Here is a 19,238-nt window from a genome sequence, read left to right as displayed (position 1 = left end):
TAGCTGGTATGAAATGCAAGGAGTGAGTGAGTAAAGAGAGTAAATTGAGGAGGTTATTGCCATCTAAGATAACTTATAAAGACAATAGAGGTCACCTTGTAGTTTCACAATTTAAACCCTTAGGGATTAATCATTAAACTGTATTTATTGGGGGCTTACTGTAGGCAGAGCCCTGTGTCATGTACTGTGGACTGTGTGAACGTGTAAGGCACTTCCTGACCCCTAACAGCTAGTATTCTGATAATGAGTGTGCTTAAAGACCAAAGGAATGAATCAGAAGAGCATAAATTGGGGATATGCAAGCAGAGGGTTTCATTAAATTCAGCGAGTCTGTATCAGTTGTGTGATGTGAGAGAGATCTACCTTTGCATCCTTCACAAATGAATATACATTGAAAAAAAATCTTCAGGACAAGAGACCTACATCATTTCATGTTCAAGAGAAAACCTAGCATCTATTTAGATCTTAGCCGCAGGAAGGAACCAGGAGAGCCCTGGGGAAAGCAGCTTCTCAAGGGGTAACCACTGGGGACAGAGTTTCTAATTATGTTTCTAATTATGGGGATGGAGGCAGTTTCTAATTATGTTTTGCTGCAGAGGTAGCTGGAGGATGAGAAAGGTCAACTGGACAGGCAGCGAGGTAATTTGGTTTAAGTGCAAGCTCTGCCACTAAGGTGAAGTCACTTATTTGTCCCTTGTTTCTTTGTCAATAAAATAAGATTAGACTTGATCAGTTGGGTAGCCCTTCAGCTGGGTGGCTATTATTTCTGTCTGAATGAAAACTACCTAACGGATGATTAGTTCTTCTCTATTCTAGAGACTGAACACTAATTATGAATATATGACTTTTCAGAATATGTATCTTTTGGGTGATCATGATTTGGTGGGTGGGTTTTGTGAGGCCTAGGAGAGGACATTAATAATCTTTCTTTGGAATGGTGCATTTTATTTTTATCTCATAGTGGGCTAGTTGATTTAAAGGACATCTTAGTGGTTTAATTCACCTCATTATAGGAAGTGGAAATTTTACGTACTTCATGGAAAAGTTTAGAGGAAACTCAAGCTAGTGAAATTAAATGAACTGCTTAAGCCGTAAGGTGACAGCTAATTAGTGGTAGGGCAGGGACCAGAATCAAAGCTTCCTTCTTTTTCATCCAGTACTTATTTCTTACTGTCATATTTTGGGACTTACTGAAAATTTAGTGTTCAATTTCTTGGGATTGTTAAATGGTGAATGAATTTCCAGTTGTTTGGGGAAGATGGGAGAACACAGTAAACATTTTACATTTTAAAAAATATGGATTTGATTAATTATATATATGTATCTCTTATTGATCTATGACTGGCAGTTTTAGTTATGAGTTCCTTTCTGACTTATGTCAGTAGAGTTTGCCTGCCTTCCAGAATGGTGCTAGTCATGAGGGGGAATTTGTAATGTATTCAGTAAGTGGAAGTAAATCACCTTGCTGTTAAGAACAGCTCAGTGGATAATTTACTGAATGTATGTTTTTATCCTTGACTGTGGATAACATCATTAATTTAAATTAATATATTTCCAAAATAGCCTTAGCCATGGTTATCTCTCAAAAGTTCTAGAGTTGGACTTATTGATGTCCTTGCAATAGCATGCAAAATTTTATATGTATGGTACATTTTTCTATGAAGAATGCCCCATGGTTTTTGTTAGTTTTTAAAAGGGGTACCTGACTGAAAATAAAGATTTAAGAACCACTGCTTTAATGGGGTGGTATTCAAATCCATACTAGACTTTCCCTCTCTACTTTCACTTAAATAACCACATTTTTGAAATGTTACATCGTGAGTTTGATGTTCTATAGAAAAAAAATCAAAAAGAAAAGTATTATGATATTTATTGCATCCCCAGAAATATTACAGGATCACATTGTAATTTTTTTGTGTGCTTAGAGACCTTTTATGCCATTGTATGACCCACCTACCTTTTTAAAAGCCAAAATTTCAGTATTTCAGTGTACTAAATGTGTTAAGTGGGACAATAAATTTTTTACTTGCAAAATGGTTGGAAGATACTAAGATGAACTATAACAGGAAGTTGGAGTTAGTGTCATAAAGGCTGGATTGAGACATTTTCATGCTCTATGTTTTTTTTTCCCTCTTCTTTTGACAGAGGCCAGAATCCCCCATGCCACTTTTCCTTGTTGTAATCAGTCAGGATGTTTCCTTGTTCCTAACACATACACATGCACATACGCACACCCCATCATCGTCATCATCATCATGCTCTTAAGTATCCTCCTTCCTTATCTCCTCACTCACCTGTCACTCCCCTCCACTTTTGCTGTAACTTCAGGAACTGCTTTTTCACGCAAAGCCAATCCTTCTATAATTCTCAATCTATTTTCCTAGTGTTTTTCCTACTTCTTGCTTTACTTCATTTATAGCCTCTTAAACCTGAGGCTCTGTCCTTCCTTTCCATCATTATTCTTTCATCATTTCCCCTCCTTGATTTCTATTCTTTTGAAGTTACTGTCTTTAGCTGAGCCAGCCTTCTGTCAGTCTTTACTGCTGTCATCTAGTGAACAGCCTCACAGTCATTTCTCCTTACTCATGGGAGACTTTGGCAGCTGGCTTACTCTTTTCTTCTCCCCCTAAGCTCTTCATGATCACAGCTTATGACCTATCTGTATGGAAAAACACCACCAAGTCCAACACTGGATTTTCAGTTCTTTGACTACCTTATTTCCAGTGAGCTTCACCTCTCATCAGAAATTTACTAAGATTTCTTCTCCTTCTTTACTTACAGATCCCTCTGCTTTCTCCTAGTGCATCAGGACTCTTCCTTTGTTATTTTATTTATTTTTTAAAATTAGCTTAGATTTCATTATTTGTAATTTCAATGCCATATACTTTCTTCTTATACCTGTTGGATAGATTCTTAACTCCTAATGAAGCAGTTAATGTCTTCTCTGTGCCTTTTTCGTGAATGGCTGAACATTGCTAGAAAAAGTCACACAAAGGCAGATAGGTTCCACTATAAATTCATTATCACAAATCTTAAATGGGCCCTCAATACTATCCAACAATTCCTCTAATTTTTTAAATGTTCAACTTATTCTCTTTTTGCGCAGCAGTTACTGAAAACCTTATTCACTTTGCAAATCTTTTTACTTTCCTTGGGTGGTTCCAGAGCATAACTAGGTGCTGTATTATGGAGAAAATAGAAAGCATCCATTAGGAATTTTCATTTTGCAGTTCCTAAACATGCAAAGCTGCCTTCTATTGCAATAAAAGAGCGTTTCTCCCGTCTCAGCTCAGTTTCTACCTGTACTTTGGATTCCATCTCATTCTACCTTCTCAGAAACTCTAAAATATTGATGATCTCTTCGTAATTTATTCAACTAAACCTTCTCCATTTAATCTTTTCTATCAGCTTGATCCCATATCCCCTTTCTACTGCTATTCTGCCATATTATTCCCTTTTCAGACAAACTTTTTAAAAGAATCATTTTCATACAAATGAAATCCCTATCTAAAGCCCTTAGGGCCAGATTTGATTCAGAATTTGGAATATTTTGGATTTAGGAAAACATTAACATGTACATACCATCTGTAGTATAATAGCCCCAGTGAATTGTGGAGCAGTTCCCTGTAATTGACACCTTGCCATTTCTGCCCTGAAGTGTGTGGCTGTCACTTTCAGTAGGAGCAATAAGTGCTATCGATAAATAGCCTCATATCAGTCCATGTCAGATTTTGCTTCCGAATGAGTTATTAAAATAACAAAACTCAAAACTTTAATATTTCAATGCTTTTGGATTTTGAAATTATAGCTGAGAGGTAGTGAACATGCCTTCATTTCTCACCTTACATTTTTTAACCTAGTTTGCCTTTTAGTTTTCTCTCTTTTTTCAAATGGCTCTTGCTAACTCTACCAATGACTTTTATCTAAAGTGATCATGTCACCAGTGAATGTTTTCAGTCTTCATTCAGTTGACTGGCCCAGAGCCCCAGATCCTGGTAATGCCAACTCCATAACACTGTCTTCCCTTAGCTTCATTGGCACCACCCTCCCTGGCTCTCCTTCACCTTTTTGTAGACGTATTGTCCATTATCTTGGCATTAAATGCTAGAGTTCTTCCAAGGCCTCCTAGGACCACTTCTCTTCTTTCTCTGTGCTCTCTCCCTTGGTGGTCTCGCCTGTATCTATGTCTTCAATTACCAATTATGTGCCGATGCAGCTCAGACCTCTCCTTTGAGGTCAACCAACATGTTCAACTGCCTATTTAATGTTCATTGTCATTTGGAACTCTCAAATATTGGGTCCAAATTTCTAATATGTCCCAATCTCAAAATTTTCCCTAAACTGTTTGTTTTCAGATGTCCCTTTACTTCATCCTCTCCTCTCCCTTCCCCTTTCCCCTCTCTTTTGCTTACCTCATTTTGGTAACTTCCGCCTCTGTTAGAGCAAGCATTAGGATCTTTGGTATGACCTAAAGGTCCTGCACTGTCTGGCCCTGCCCATCTCTCCAGCTTCATGTAGCTCCCCTTCTGCTCTCACTCCCTCTGAAGAACTGTGCTTCCTCCTACAGGAGGACCATTATACAAGCTTCTCTTTCTGCTTGGAATGCTCTTTCTTTCTGTGCTAGTTACTATAATTTATATTCATTTTCCCCATCATAGCTCCAATTCTCACTTTCCTAGAGAAGCTCTCTAAGTCATGTGCCCTATCATCAAATTTTACGGCACCATATATGGATTCTTTATAACACTAATAACAATTTTAATTGTACTTTTCTTTTTATCATTTAGTATGTTTTCCCCACTAGGATGTAATCGCTCTTAGAGCAAGTGTTACGTCTGTTCTTCACCATCACATTTCCAGCATAGTGCCTGGTGTATAGTAGGCAAATAGCAAACATTTTAAATGAATTTTATACATTAACTTATCTTTTCTTATATTGTTAGTGGTTTCTGTATATGTGTTTACCAGTGTAGCACATGCAGTTTCCATAGTTTTATGTGGATTCAATCCTGGTGGTACTTTTTCTGAAAATTATAAAGACACATTTTTAAAAGTTCAATGAATTATGTAGGGATCAAATGCAAAAAAAAAGTCTTACTTTGATCTAGCTCATAATTTATTCTCCTCCATCCCCCCATTTTTAATTATTTTTATTTATTTATTCATTTATTTATTTTTGGAGACGGAGTCTCACTCTGTCACCTAGGCTGGAGTGCAGTGGTGCAATATTGGCTCACTGCAACTTCCACCTTCTGGGTTCAAGCAGTTCTCCTGCCTCAGCCTTCTGAGTAGCTGGGATTACAAGCGTGCACCACCATGACCAGCTTATTTTTGTATTTTCAGTAGAGAGGGGTTTCACTATGTTGGTCAGGCTGGTCTCGAACTCCTGACCTCGTGATCCACCTTACTTGGCTTCCCAAAGTGCTGGGATTACAGGCGTGAGCCACCGTGCCTGGCCCTTTTTTTTTTTTTTTTTAAGAGATGGAGTCTTGCTTTGTCACCCAGGCTGAAGTGCAGTGGCGTTATCATAGCTCACTACAAGCTTAAACTCCTGGGCTCAAGCCATTCTCTCACCTTAGCCTCTCGAGTAGCTGGGACTATAGGCACGTGCCACCATGCCTGACTAATTCCCCCATGTTCTTAATTCAATTTTTCTACATTAACCTCTTTCCCTAGATTCTTTATAGATATCAGTATTTTAGTAAGTCTAGTGTTGTGTGCAAGTAAAATATATACTATATTCCAGCACAATTCAGCAGACTCTCAACTTGTTCATCAGTTCATAAACCTCACAGGATTAAAAATAGATTAGCCATCTGCTAACTGACCAAACAATTTTAGTATTGTGAAAGGGTGTGGTAGGAAAGGGAGGTATAGGGTCTAGGTATAATGTCAGAACAAGGCTCAGTGCAGAAACTACCTTGTGACCTCTTAATACTGAAACTTAACAGTCAGTTCAAAATTAGGAAGAGATTTGGTGGAGGTTAAGCATAGGAGAGTCCTGACAATAGGGGATTTCCTAGATTAAAGTGACAGAATTTCTTTCAGCATTAATATCTTACTAAATTTTTTTAGAGATAATGTGTTTATAAAGACATTAATTCTGTGAAAGTTATCATAATCTATAATTTAAAATACTATGTAATAGATTTCTTTATATTACTAAAGAAATTAATTGGCCTTTTATATTTTACTCCTTAACTAGGAAAACCAGTAGATTCCCAGACATCGCGAAGTGAATCTGAAATTGTGCCAAAAGTTGCTAAAATGACTGTATCTGGAAAGAAGCAAACTATGGGATTTGAAGTGCCTGGGTAAGACTTTGAGTACCTCCCTCATCCCCACCCCCACCCCCAAGTTTTTGAAATCACTGTTGCTTCCTATTAGTCTGTAAGAAAGAGACTGTTTCAATTTCGCATAATATATCATTAGCACTGAAGTATCATATATCCTCAGTATAACATAGTACAAAGAGACAAAATGAGAAATTAGGCTTGATTCTGGCCTTATCTTGTGTGTATTACTTACTCTACCTCACTGTCAGTTTTCGTACATAAATATTTTATAGCTACTTTAACATAAAAAACCCTATGATTTTGTGAAACCTAGCACTGTGAGATAGGGAATTCTTATACCACTAGGTGGCAGAGGTAACCAGATTTTGGAGTGAGTCCCCGAATCATGGAATCATTAATTAAATTTTTTAATAACTAAAATATTTTTAAACTCTTTTGGATTTTCATATTGAATAAATTGGACCATTGTAGCAAAGACGTAAATTGGACCATTGTAGCAAAGACATATGATATGAAACATACGTAGAATTTCAAATATGTAGTGAAAAATGGAAATAAACCATACCTTGGTAGCACTTGTTTGTTCTTATCACAGTCTCTAGAATCCTTCCAGGAATTTTTATAGACAAGGGAAGTGAGTTGCTTTAAAGCCATTAATTTTTAAACTCTAAAATTTTTCAGAATTTTCAATTGTTCAATAAATCTGTTACTTATAAATTGTATGTATTTTGTCTGCCAAAATGATAAACGCTGTTATCAAATATAAACAATAGGTTTTTACTATAAACAATAGATTTATATATATATATACTTTTTTTCCTTTTTTTTTCTCTTTTCCCAAGTTATATTTTTTTAAAAATATAAACCCAGGAACCTTATTTATTTATTTTCTTCCTTACAATATTCTTTTGTCTAAACTAGTGAGGTATTATGAGTTTTGGTTGGGAAGAATGTTTATCACCTAGTTCAATTTTTGGATTTTATAGAAACAAGACTTTATTCACTAGATTTCAAAGTCAGTGAAGGAAAGGACTCCTTATCTAGGACATAGTAGGCATTCAGTGTACATTAATTGAATGATTGGATGAATGAAAAAGTTAATTTTTATCATGAGTAACTTTAGCCTGTTAAAATAATTTAGAATTCTGATTCAGTCTCAAAAAGCTTCATGTATGCCTTTTTTCCTTCTGAATTGGGATTGAGTTGTCAGAATTATAATTGCCCTTTTTGTCCTTATTCTTGAGTGCCATTTAATTCTATTATGGGATTTTTACATACAGAGAGAGAGAGAGAGGGGAAATAAATAGAATACACAATTTATTGTTCTAAGGATTTTATAATCTTAGTACAAAAGATTTTTCAGAAGTCTTAACATGCAAATGAACCCAAATTAATGTATTATATTAGAAGTAAATGCATAGGTATCTAAATGAATAATTATAAAGATAATGGGTAATAAATGCATCAATAAATAATGTGCATAATTTTTGAAAACTCTGTAAGTACAATGCAGGCCTTTCAGAATTTTATGACTATATTCTTTGTGAGGCCAGGGACTGTTAATGTTCATCACTGTATTCCTTTTACAGAATAGTTATTAAATATTTATTGCTCAGAATCCTTGGGGAAATATGTATTATTTTAAAAATAAACTTGCAAATAACATAAAGGTAAAAAATCCACCCATGAGGCAACATTTTGATGTGGCTCTATGGGAGAAGTCATTAGAATGTGAAAGGTCTGTAGTTATAGATCGAAATACTCAGAAATGCTTAATAGTGCTCAAGGCCAACCAAGTTGTACTATTACAGGATTTTTTGAGATTTATAATAGGGATAGCTCTTAGTCTATTCTGGGTTAGTCTTAAGAAAGCATATAGAAACACAGTGAAACACTTTTGAGTCAAGATTTCAGCATCATAGGTTTCTACGTAGTGTGATTCTCAGTGGTGTCTTATTTTAAAAAGGATACGGCTGGGTGCAGTGGCTCATGCTTGTGATACCAACACATTGGAAGGCTGAGGCGGGAGGATTGCTTGAGCCTAGGAGTTTGAGGGAGCTATGATCCTGCCATTGCATTCCAGCCTGGTCGACAGAGTGAGATCCTGTCTCTCTTTGGAAGAAAAAAAAAAGGGATAGTGCATAATGCATTGCCTGGAAGGAAATGAAACAGCAAACTTTCTTTTTCTTTAATAATATTAAAAATAGTAGATGCAAGTAAGTGCATGTAAGTAGAAATGGAACATTGCATATAGAAGAAATATTCTTTTAACCTCTTAAATCTCAGTTATTCGCTTCTAAGTATTTAACTCCAGAAGAAAGATTAAACCTCTAGATTCATGTATAGTTTACTTTTAGAAAGGTAGTTTAGAGAAAAAAAAGACTAGTCATTTTATAATATTAGATAAGTGTACAGGGTGGGCATTGTGGCTCGTGACTATAATTCCAGCACTTTAGGAGGCTGAGGTGGGAGCATCACTTGAGCCTAAGAGTTCAAGACCAGCTCGGGCAATATATTGAGATTCCCCCATCTCTACCAAAAAAAAAAAAAAAAAAAAAAAAAAAAATTAGCTGGGTATAGTGGTGCTTGCCTGTGGTCCCAGCTACTTAAGAGACTGAGGTGGGATCACTTGAACCTGGGAGGCCAAGACTGCAGTGAGCCAATATTGTACCACTGCGCTCCAGCCTGGGCAACACAGCGAGAGCGAGACCATCTCAAAAAACAGAAAGAAAGAAAGAAAGAAAAAAAGCTTACAAAATGATACCAGAAAGCACCTGAAAAAAATCCAACCAACTTATTCTTTCATTCATACCAGTCAGTAATTAATTATAGGCCTGAAATCCAAATGGTCATTTTTAGACCTTATCTTAGATATTTTTCAAATCTTAAAACATTGACTTTTATTTCATAATATGCACAAGTTTTTTTTACTAAGGGCAGACTTACCTAGGATACTTTTCTAATTACTTTGGTCCTTTCCCACTAACACTGTAGAATTTTAGTGAATTAATTTACAGTTTACCTAAGATTTACTTAAAAGGGGCCGGGTACAGTAGCTCACCCCTGTAATCTCAGCACTTTGGGAGGCCAAGGCAGGTGGATTACTTGGGGTCAGGAGTTCAATACCAGCCTTGGCCAATGTGGTGAAACCCTGTCTCTACTAAAAATACAAAAATTATCCGGGTATAGTGGCCAGCGCCTGTAATCCCAGCTACTCAGTAGGCTGAGGCAGGAGAATTGCTGGAACCTGGGAGGCGGAGGTTGCAGTGAGCTGAGATCGCACCATTGCACTCCAGCCTGGGTGATAGAGGGAGACTCCATCTCAAAAAAAAAAAAAAAAAAAAAAAAAGATTTACTTAAATGAAAATGCTATCCTGAAAGCCAGAGGAAAACAAACCTTTCATGTTATTGAATTGCAAATGAAATGATCAAGTCAGCCCTGTTTTGTGAAGCCCTTCCTATTCTGGCAGCCCCTCTGAGGGCTGCCTGGATTGGTGGGGGAGCTGAGCTTCAAGCCCCTGCCCACTCTGTCCACCATAGCTGACTGTTTTGATCTGTTTTCCATATTGAATTTAATGTAAGCTTGCCTCTGAAGAAAATGTTTTGCAGCTAAAAACAAAAAGATCTGGGGCCCGAGATTGTGATTTCTGCCAGGTCTGATTCAGACCAGAGCCTATGTCTAGTCACAGTAGATCACTTGTATTATAATTTGTGGGGCTTTAAAAATTCTTCTAAGTATAGAATTGTCAAGTTTTGGTTTTAGAACTAGCTGTGGTCATTCAAACAAATATTTGCAAATTATAGTCTGTTTGATTTCACTTAATTTAGCCTGTTAGAATCCTTTAAAAGTATGGGAACATTTCCTGCATATTACTGTTTTTCCCTACTAGTTTAAGATGAAGTGCATCTGTCTAAGCAGTGCTCAGAAATGAACACCTAAATTGGTTAGTGGAGATTTGAAAAAGCAAAATAAAATGAGAATGGATATGTGGCTTTAAATAAAGTTGCAAATATAACTATTATGACTCTTTTCCTGAGGCATATTGTGAAGGGCTAATGTTGGGCATATAAAAATGCCCTGACAGGGAAAAACCAATGTATTTTTTGTTATAATAGGCAAGAAGAAAATAGATGTGCTTACACATATCCATCATGCTACAATCTTAAATGATTATTATAAATTGCTTTCTATATGTAGTTTTTCTTTGCCAGCTCCACATAGAGTTGGATATAATTGGTTTCATTCTTAATAACTTCCAATTTAACCTGCTCTTTGTCCTAATTCTGTTTATCCATAGTTGTTAAAGCAAAGTGAGGCATATCATAGTCTGATTATTAGGTCACATTCCTTATAGCTATTCACAGAGTTGCACTGGTACTAGTTTCTATGTGGAGTGTCAACGAGCTCGTGAAGAACTAAGATCAGTGTTTACTTTTGTTAAGGAAAGAATAAGTTAAGCTGGGCAGTCTTGTTTCTCCTTTATATATCTGAGTTCCTCACTAGATTGTAATCTTTTGAGAGTGGTAGTTAACTTTTTAATTTCTATGTCATTTTCTTTTTGACATCAGTCCCTAGTATATGTTGTAGTTTTTAATAAATCAAGTGTTTGTTGAATTAATGAATTAAAGCTCCACTGTCAAAAATGTTTATGAACTGTAGTCATTTAGAGATATCTCCCCTCAGGGTAGTATTTGAGTAAAAAAGATCATAAGTCTATCATGTTGGAAGGATGAGTTGAAGTAAAACTATATTTTAGTACTAATTCATCTCCAGTGATATATTTGGTGCCATTTTTACAAAATATCTCCTTCATACCATTGATTTTGATAGGATGGATTATATGGCCAAGGCTGTGGGCTTGATTTTGAATTTCAGTTATTTTTCAACATTATTTTCTTCTTATCTTCATTTTTGGTACACTGTTTTTCTCATGGGATCTTCCACGGTTGTATTTGTGTGGTTTGAGTCTAGTTACTTATCATTTCCACCTTAACAGACTTTAGCTACTTAGCAGAGATTATTTTTGGTCTGGAGCATAAAGGATTATGAAGAAACAGTTTCTCTGCCCTTCTGACATTGTAGGACATCAATAGAGTTGGTTTAAAATACTTTTTTCCTATCTGCCTTCTGTAGAGTATCTTCTGAAGAAAATGGTCATAGTTTCCACACACCTCAAAAAGGACCGCCCATTGAAGATGCCATTGCTTCTTCCGATGTTCTTGAGACTGCTTCTAAATCTGCTAATCCACCCCACACGATTCAAGCATCAGAAGAGCAGAGTTCAACCCCAGCACCGGTGAAAAAGTCTGGCAAGCTGAGGCAGCAAATAGATGTGAAGGCGGAACTGGAGAAGCGGCAAGGAGGGAAGCAGCTACTCAACTTAGTGGTCATTGGTAATGCTCTTTGTCCCTCTGGATCATCAGCCAGCCATGCCTTAGCCTGCCCACTGTCTGGAGGCAGCATGGAAACTCCGAGTTTCTCCATGGGTGGAATGGACAGAGAGCAAGGAGGCACAGTCTCATAATGCTTTCTAGTCACGTAGGGAGAGATAATGCCAAGTTACCAAAGAGGTCATTACACTTGATTGTGGGATTTTTCATTTTGTGAACATTTTGAAATTGGCGTGTCTTGTTGACAATTTTAATTTCCAAAAATCTGAGAAATTCCCCCCGTCTGTAAAGAGATATGTTCTTTTTTTTTCTATTAGATGTTTTAACTGTCATTTGATAAATACTGGTATTACTGTAAACCACTGACATGAAATATTGAATTACACATTTATGCAATGCCTCAATGTGAACATCTGGAAATGTACCTGGTATTAATCCTGAATCAATTTTCTTTAGGTCATGTTGATGCTGGGAAAAGTACTCTGATGGGCCATATGCTTTATCTTCTGGGTAATATAAACAAAAGAACTATGCATAAGTATGAACAGGAGTCTAAAAAGGCTGGCAAAGCTTCGTTTGCATATGCCTGGGTCTTGGATGAAACTGGCGAAGAAAGGGAAAGGTAGTAACTATATTTCAAAATTTTCAGTTTGAAATCATACAGTCTTCTAAAATAAGTGTGTAATATGTGTTGAATTTGTAAAACATATGAAATACTTTAGAGATTATTTTTAGAAAATAGCTTTTAGATATCAGGGAACTATTTTGACTTTTTTGATGTAATCTGCATACTGTTTTTACTCTTCTGAATTTTATGGAAATAGATTAAAAGAATGTTTAAAAGAAACAAAAGCCATGCAGAAAAAAAACAGTAAAAATCATAAGCTGATTATTCTATGGGATAAGTTTCAGTTGTCACTTCCCTAAGTATTTGTCAAATTGTCTTGATTTTGAATTAAAATTATGAGTAAGACTTTTAATTTCATGTCAGCTTACAAAGGAAAGGTAACTGTCGTAAAACCTCTTCTGTGTAGAATCTAAATAACCAGCAGATTCAAATTACCAAACAATTCATTTTTATACTTTACATATTATGTTTTTATGAGTCTGCAAACAAGTAATTCTGTAGCTATAATGCAGTCAGTTACTCCTCTGTCTCTGTTACTGTCTGGCCAAAGAATAGTATTTCTTTTGAAGTCTTTTTAGAGTGTCAGTATAGATCATGTTAGGGTAGTTAGGGTGGGAGAGCCAAAGGACGCCTTAATAATTAGTGAAATGGCAGATATATCAACTGTGTCAAAATAATGACTCTTTACAAACCTATAAAGTCCTGTGGAAGTCCTAGATTAACGAGATTAAACTGTGTTCCCTGATGTCTTCAATCTGATTATTGGAGAATATATCTGGATTTTCATGCCTTTTTAATGTGTATTTTCTTGCAGTCTTGGATAGTCTCCATTATAAACATATAAGGTAACGCTCTGTAAAGCAGGTCACAGTATTCCTTAGCTCTTCTGATAAACCAGAATTTGTATCATAATGGTTTCTCTTTCTTTGTGGGTGTCTTTAGTTCTTTATAGTATCACAGACCTGTTTTCTATCCTAGTAAGAAAAATTAGCTGGACAGTTGCCAATTTTGGAAAACAATGTAATTGTATATGATGCAATAGTAGAAGCCTAAATAATTTTCACCTCTCAGTTTAACAAGCACATTATTAAAGTATGTGGCTTTTTAGTTTTCTTTGCATTATCTAGTAAGCAGGTAAAGACATTGAGAACAGTATAATTTAAGTTAGAATGGTTTACTTGAATTTACCTAGTATCTTAGTTGAGCTGGCAAGTGAACTAATAATCTATTTGATTCCTATAATGGTCAGTCATTTTAGCTTTTTTGATAATACATCTGTTGATTGGCTTTCATATTTTTGCTGCTGCGTTTTGCTGCTGCTAGTTTTTTATTGCTCAGCATGATATAAGTTTTAGAATATTTCTTCATTCCATAGATAGCAGATGCTTCCAGGTACATGATGGGAGTTTTAGCTCACCACCGTATGTTCCTTAATAGCATTTACAAAATGTAATATGTTGCTTATCCCGCCATGTTAAATATTTGTAAATCCCCTGGTCTTCTCAGATACTGAAGAACAGAAATTAGTAAATTGAGTGACATTTCATATCCTTAGGGTTACAAATTGAAATCAGAGCTGTGTCAGCAGAGTATACCCAGGTCAGTCTAGGGAGGATCTCAGAATAAGTCTTAGTTCACCATTACTCTGAAGGTGTCTGTGGTCCCTAGAGTATTTGGGAATTATTAAAGAGAATTAAGCGTCACTTTAGCAAACTAGGATGGCCCATGCTTTCAGATTAAGCTAAAATGGCTTGACTAAGGACACCTACAGTTACTTTATTGCTAGGGCAAACCTATAGTTCATTATTCTAATTGTACTCTTTTGGTAGTAAAAGGGAGTATTATTATTCCTTACTTTGGGTGATTCTGGGGCAAACCTAGTTTATTGCCACATGATTTCCCTGTTTAAATTCCTGAGGCCTAGAATGACTGAGTGCCTTTGTAGACCTTCCTTGGGCCTTCTTATACAGGTTAAGCATCCCTAATCTGAAAATATGAAATTTGAAATGCTCCAAAATCTGAAACTTTTTGAGTGCTGACATGACATCACAAGTGAAACATTCTACGTCTGATCTCATGTGACAGGTCACACAAAATGACTGAAAATGTTGCATAGATTCCCTTCAGGCTATGTGTATAATGTGTATATGAAACAAAGGAATTTTGTGTTTAGATGTGGGTCCCATCCCCAAGATATCTCATTTTGTATATGCAAATATTCCAAATCCAAAAAAGTCTGTAATTTGAAAAGCTTCTAGTCCCAAGCATTTCACTAATCTGAATCTACATTTTTGTGGCTGAAAAAAGGCACTATGTTGGTCTCCAAGAAGAATTAAATAGGATACAAAGCAATCTGCTGTTCATCTATCTCTGTTTTTTAAAAATTAGGCATCTGCTTTGATATCTTATGTTTTCTAAATATGTAGCATATTAACCAGCCTTGCAAATTAAGTTTTATAAGCTCATTTCTATAATTAGTGAAGCATAAGCGTAGAACATGAAGAAAATTACCTCTCGGTCGTGGTAATTTTTCATTTATCTTTTCTCATATGCAGTATTTTCCCCCCATTTAGAGTTGTCCCCATGTATCTTTCTTCACAATTTACACTATTTCTTACAAAACAAATAAGATAATAGGGCATAACTATCATTTTTATTGAGCTCTTACTTTGTCCTCCATTTTGTGTTAAAACCATATGGATGCACTTCTATTATAGCAGAAATTCCAGCCCCGATTGATAATTTAATTATTCAAAAATAATAGTCTATAAAAACAATTTCCATTTTTACCTAAGAATGTAGATGGTCATGTAGACTATTATTAATTTACTCTATGGCACTATTTATATCGTACATTCTAACCATGTTATGTTTTGTTTAAGGGGAGTAACCATGGATGTTGGTATGACAAAGTTTGAAACCACAACCAAAGTTATTACATTAATGGATGCTCCAGGCCATAAGGACTTCATTCCAAATATGATTACAGGAGCAGCCCAGGTAACTGCTGTTTTCTTCACTATAATGTGCTGATTATACTTTACATAAAATTTTCTGATGCTGAGGTTACAATTCTAGGATTTTGACTTTTAAAATATTTTAAAATTAAAAATTTTAACCTTTATAAAGCTTGAACAAAAAGAGCAATATTGTATTTTTCATGATCTTTCTACCTGTACTTTGTAAAACCTTTTAAAATTTCTTACAAAGAAACAAAATGTATAAAAGCTATGAGTTTCTTTATCGTAAAAGTAATGGTAAAGGACTTGATGAGTATAGCTTCATATTTCCTTTATTGATAAGTTAGCCTGAGTATTTCAAAATCTGTCTTATATCTTTCAATATATTCAAGTTCTATATCTTTTTAAAGAGCTTGTTTATGCAGAAATAATGAAGCTTGGGTATTTTCGCCCAGTGGTTTATTTACTTTCTTTATAATATTAAAAAAGCATTGCAATTTGTAAATTACATGATTCTTAATAAGAATACTGCAAAAAATCAAATATAATTTGCATTCATACATCCCTTAATGATAAGGAAATATTCTGAGAAGTGAGTTGTTAGGCAGTTTCATCATTTGTGAACATATTTGAGTTTACTTACACAAATCTGGATGGTAACATCTTTTATACACCTAGGCTACATGGAACCTATAGTTCCAAGGCAACAAACATGTATAACATATTACTGTATTGAATACTGTAAGCAGTTGTAGCACAGTGGTAAATATCTGTGTATCTAAACTGATCTAAGCATATTATAGAAAAGGTACAGTAAAAATAGGGCATAAAAGATAAAAAATGGTACACCTGTATAGGGCACTTACCATGAATGGAGCTCGCAGGACTGGAAGTTGCTCTGGGTGATTCGGTGAGTGAATGGTGAGTGAATGTGAAGGCCTAGGACACGACTGTATACTTTACAAACACTGTACACTCAGGGGACACTACATTTATTTAAAAATATGTTTTTCTTTAATAGTAAATTAAGCTTACTGTAGCTTTTTTTACTTTATAAACGTTTAAATTTTTTTAACTTTCTGACTCTCTTATAATAACACTTAGCTTAAAGCACAAACGTTGCACAGCTGTACGAAAATATTTTCTTTCTGTATAGTCTTATTCCATAAGCTTTTTTTAATATATATTTTTTACTTTAAACTTTTTTTGGTGAAAAACAAAGACACAAATACGCACATTAGCCTAGGCCTACACAGGATCAGGATCATCAGAAGTGAAAAATAGTAAGTACATAAACCACTATCATAATTATCATTATAAAGTACTATACATAATTGCATATGCTATATTCTTTTATGCAATTGGCAGCGCAGTAGATTTGTTTATACCAGTATCATCACAGATACATGAGTAAATGCATGGTGCTATGACATTATGGCGACTATGACATCACCAGGCAATGGGAGTTTTTCAGCTCCATTATAATCTTATGGGACCACCATCACGTATGCGGTCCATGGTTGACCAAAACGTCATTATGCTGTGCATCACCGTAACTTTAAATGATTAAAGCAATGAAAATAGCACTGCATATATAGGACATTGATTTCTTTCATAATGGATGATTACTGGAAAACATGAAGTTAAAATAACTTGACTCTGTTACATGGCAAAAACATGACTTCAAGCAATTAACCATTTTCTGGGATCTACTCATTAAAATATTAATTTTTTGAGACAGAGTCTCACTCTGTAGCCCAGGCTGGAGTGCAGTGGCACAGTCACCAGTCACTGCATCCACAACTTCCCGGGCTCAAGGGATCCTCTCACCCCAGCCTCCTGAGTAGCTGGGACTGCAGGCATGTGCCACCATGCCTGGCTTATTTTTTAGTTTTTTGTAAAGATGGGATCTCACTGTATTGCCCATGCTGGTCTTGAAATCCTGGGCTCAAGCAATCCCCACCTCAGCCTCCCAAAGTGTTGGGATTACAGGCGTGAGCCACTGTGCCCAGCCAAAAAGAGAATTTTAACATGAAAATTTGTTAACCAAAAAGGATATTGTATGAATACATTATAATATATTTGAAGATAAGAATTTTTTGATACTATTTTAGAAAGTTGACATGTAATTTTAGAATATTAATTCAAGATTCATGGACTGAATGTGATAAAAGATTGAAATAAAGTAATTATCCCTATTAATTGAGTACCTAATATGGACCAGATACTGTATTAGGTATTACATGCATTCAGTTTAATATAATCTTTATAACAACTCTAGGAAGTGTATATTATCACCATTTTAAATTAGTATACAGTCATTCCTCCATGTGCATGGATTTTGCATTTACGGATTCAGTCAACTGTGGATTGGAATATTTAGGGGGGAAAAATTCCACAAAGTTCCAAAAAGCAAAATTTGAATTTGCCACACACTGAGTACTGTGTTGAATCCATGCAAAGGAAGTGATGTGTAGGCATTGTATTAGGTATTACACATAATCTAGAGATAATTTAAAGTGTGTAAGAGGAAGTGTGTAGGCTATATGCAAAGGCTACCCTGTTTTGTATAAGGGACTTAAGCATTCATAGATTTTGGTATCCATGGGTGTTGGGAGGTCTGGAACCAATCCCTCACTGATACTTAGGGAAACTGTACTTCTCATTGCATTTACCAAAGAATACAATATAGTTTTGATTTCTCCTTATATGTGTATATGTGTGTGTGTGTGTGTGTGTATGTCTGTGAGTCTTTTTCTTTTTTTTTTTCATTGATTACTTATTGAATACTGGCTGTGTAGCAAGCACTGAGGTAGCAGTGTGGGAATGCAATGCCTACAAAGCACTGATAGTTTAATGGGCGAGACAAACACCAGAAGCAGTTGTAGTAAAAAATACTTCTGAATTCTAGGACCTTAGAGTCCACAGTTATTATAAAGATCGTTTATTCCAGGCCAGGTGTGGAGGCTCACGCCTGTAATCCCAGCACTTTGGGAGGCTGAGGTGGGCAGATTGCTTCAACCTAGGAGTTCAAGACCAGCCTGGGCAACATGGCAAAACCCTGTCTCTACTAACAATACAAAAAATTAGCTGAGTGTGGTGGCAGGTGCCTGTAGCCTCACTTACTCAGGAAACTGAAGTGGGAGAATCACCTGAGCTCAGGAAGTTGAGGCTGCAGTGAGCTGTGAGGGAAGGGAGTGAGACCCTGCCTCAAAAAACAAAAATCATTTATTTCAAACTCTTTATGGAATTATGGTGGGAAAGGATTTTAGAGATCATCTAATTGAATTCCATTATGTAACAAAGAAATAAAGAGACTCAAAGATGTTAAGTAACTTGCCGAGTGTGCAAAATATTGCAGTGGGCTTTGGGGACACAAGGAAGCATACAAGGCATGCTGCCTCACCTCAGGGAAATCACAGTATGGAAGACAAGATGTGAAGTTGAAAGGCTAACAGTTGCGCTGCAAGAACAGAGAAGATATACATTGTGGAGAGAGATCACTTTATTCTGCTTGATCATCAGAGGCTTCCTTGAGAATGCATAGTAGGCATTTGGACTCCCCAAGACAAGAGCTATTGCCTAGAAATAATATTAATAGAGAAATTTCCCAGTAATTTTTTGGAGATAGTAATAGGAAGATTAGGTAGAACATTTGTGGCCTTAGGTATCTTAATACCAATTCAATGAATTTCACATTTTAACCTAAGAAGGTAAATATAATTTTACAGTTATTATGAAAACCTAATGAGAAAAAGATTTTCAATTACTGAGCCTAGGACTTGGAAGTTCTGGTCTGGATGTTTTATATAAACTATATTTACTCCCTAGGGTTTCTGTGAAGTAAGTAAGTTGGTAACACAGAGAGGTTAGACAACTTGCCTGAGGTGTGGAGAACAGTTATTGACTACAGGTATGCATGAAAGAGCCAATATTCAAATTGATTGCTTCAGTTTGTATGCT

At 35.8% G+C, this 19,238-nt stretch overlaps 1 protein-coding gene across 5 annotated transcripts in view; it reads left to right on the top strand.

Annotated features, from left to right (window-relative positions):
• HBS1L (HBS1 like translational GTPase) overlaps positions 1 to 19,238 on the top strand; it is a 90,351-nt gene that overhangs the window by 45,898 nt on the left and 25,215 nt on the right. For all 5 annotated transcript variants that reach the window (XM_003827682.4, XM_034962881.3, XM_055114139.1 and 2 more), the window contains 4 exons: positions 6,206 to 6,314; positions 11,431 to 11,690; positions 12,144 to 12,309; positions 15,198 to 15,315. In XM_003827682.4, coding sequence (XP_003827730.1) covers positions 6,206 to 6,314; positions 11,431 to 11,690; positions 12,144 to 12,309; positions 15,198 to 15,315 — 653 coding nt within the window. The remainder of the gene's footprint in view (positions 1 to 6,205; positions 6,315 to 11,430; positions 11,691 to 12,143; positions 12,310 to 15,197; positions 15,316 to 19,238) is intronic.

This window comes from Pan paniscus, chromosome 5 (genome assembly GCF_029289425.2).
Source record: "Pan paniscus chromosome 5, NHGRI_mPanPan1-v2.0_pri, whole genome shotgun sequence".
Taxonomy (NCBI): Eukaryota; Metazoa; Chordata; class Mammalia; order Primates; family Hominidae; genus Pan; species Pan paniscus.
This window is presented reverse-complemented; position numbering and strand designations above follow the sequence as displayed.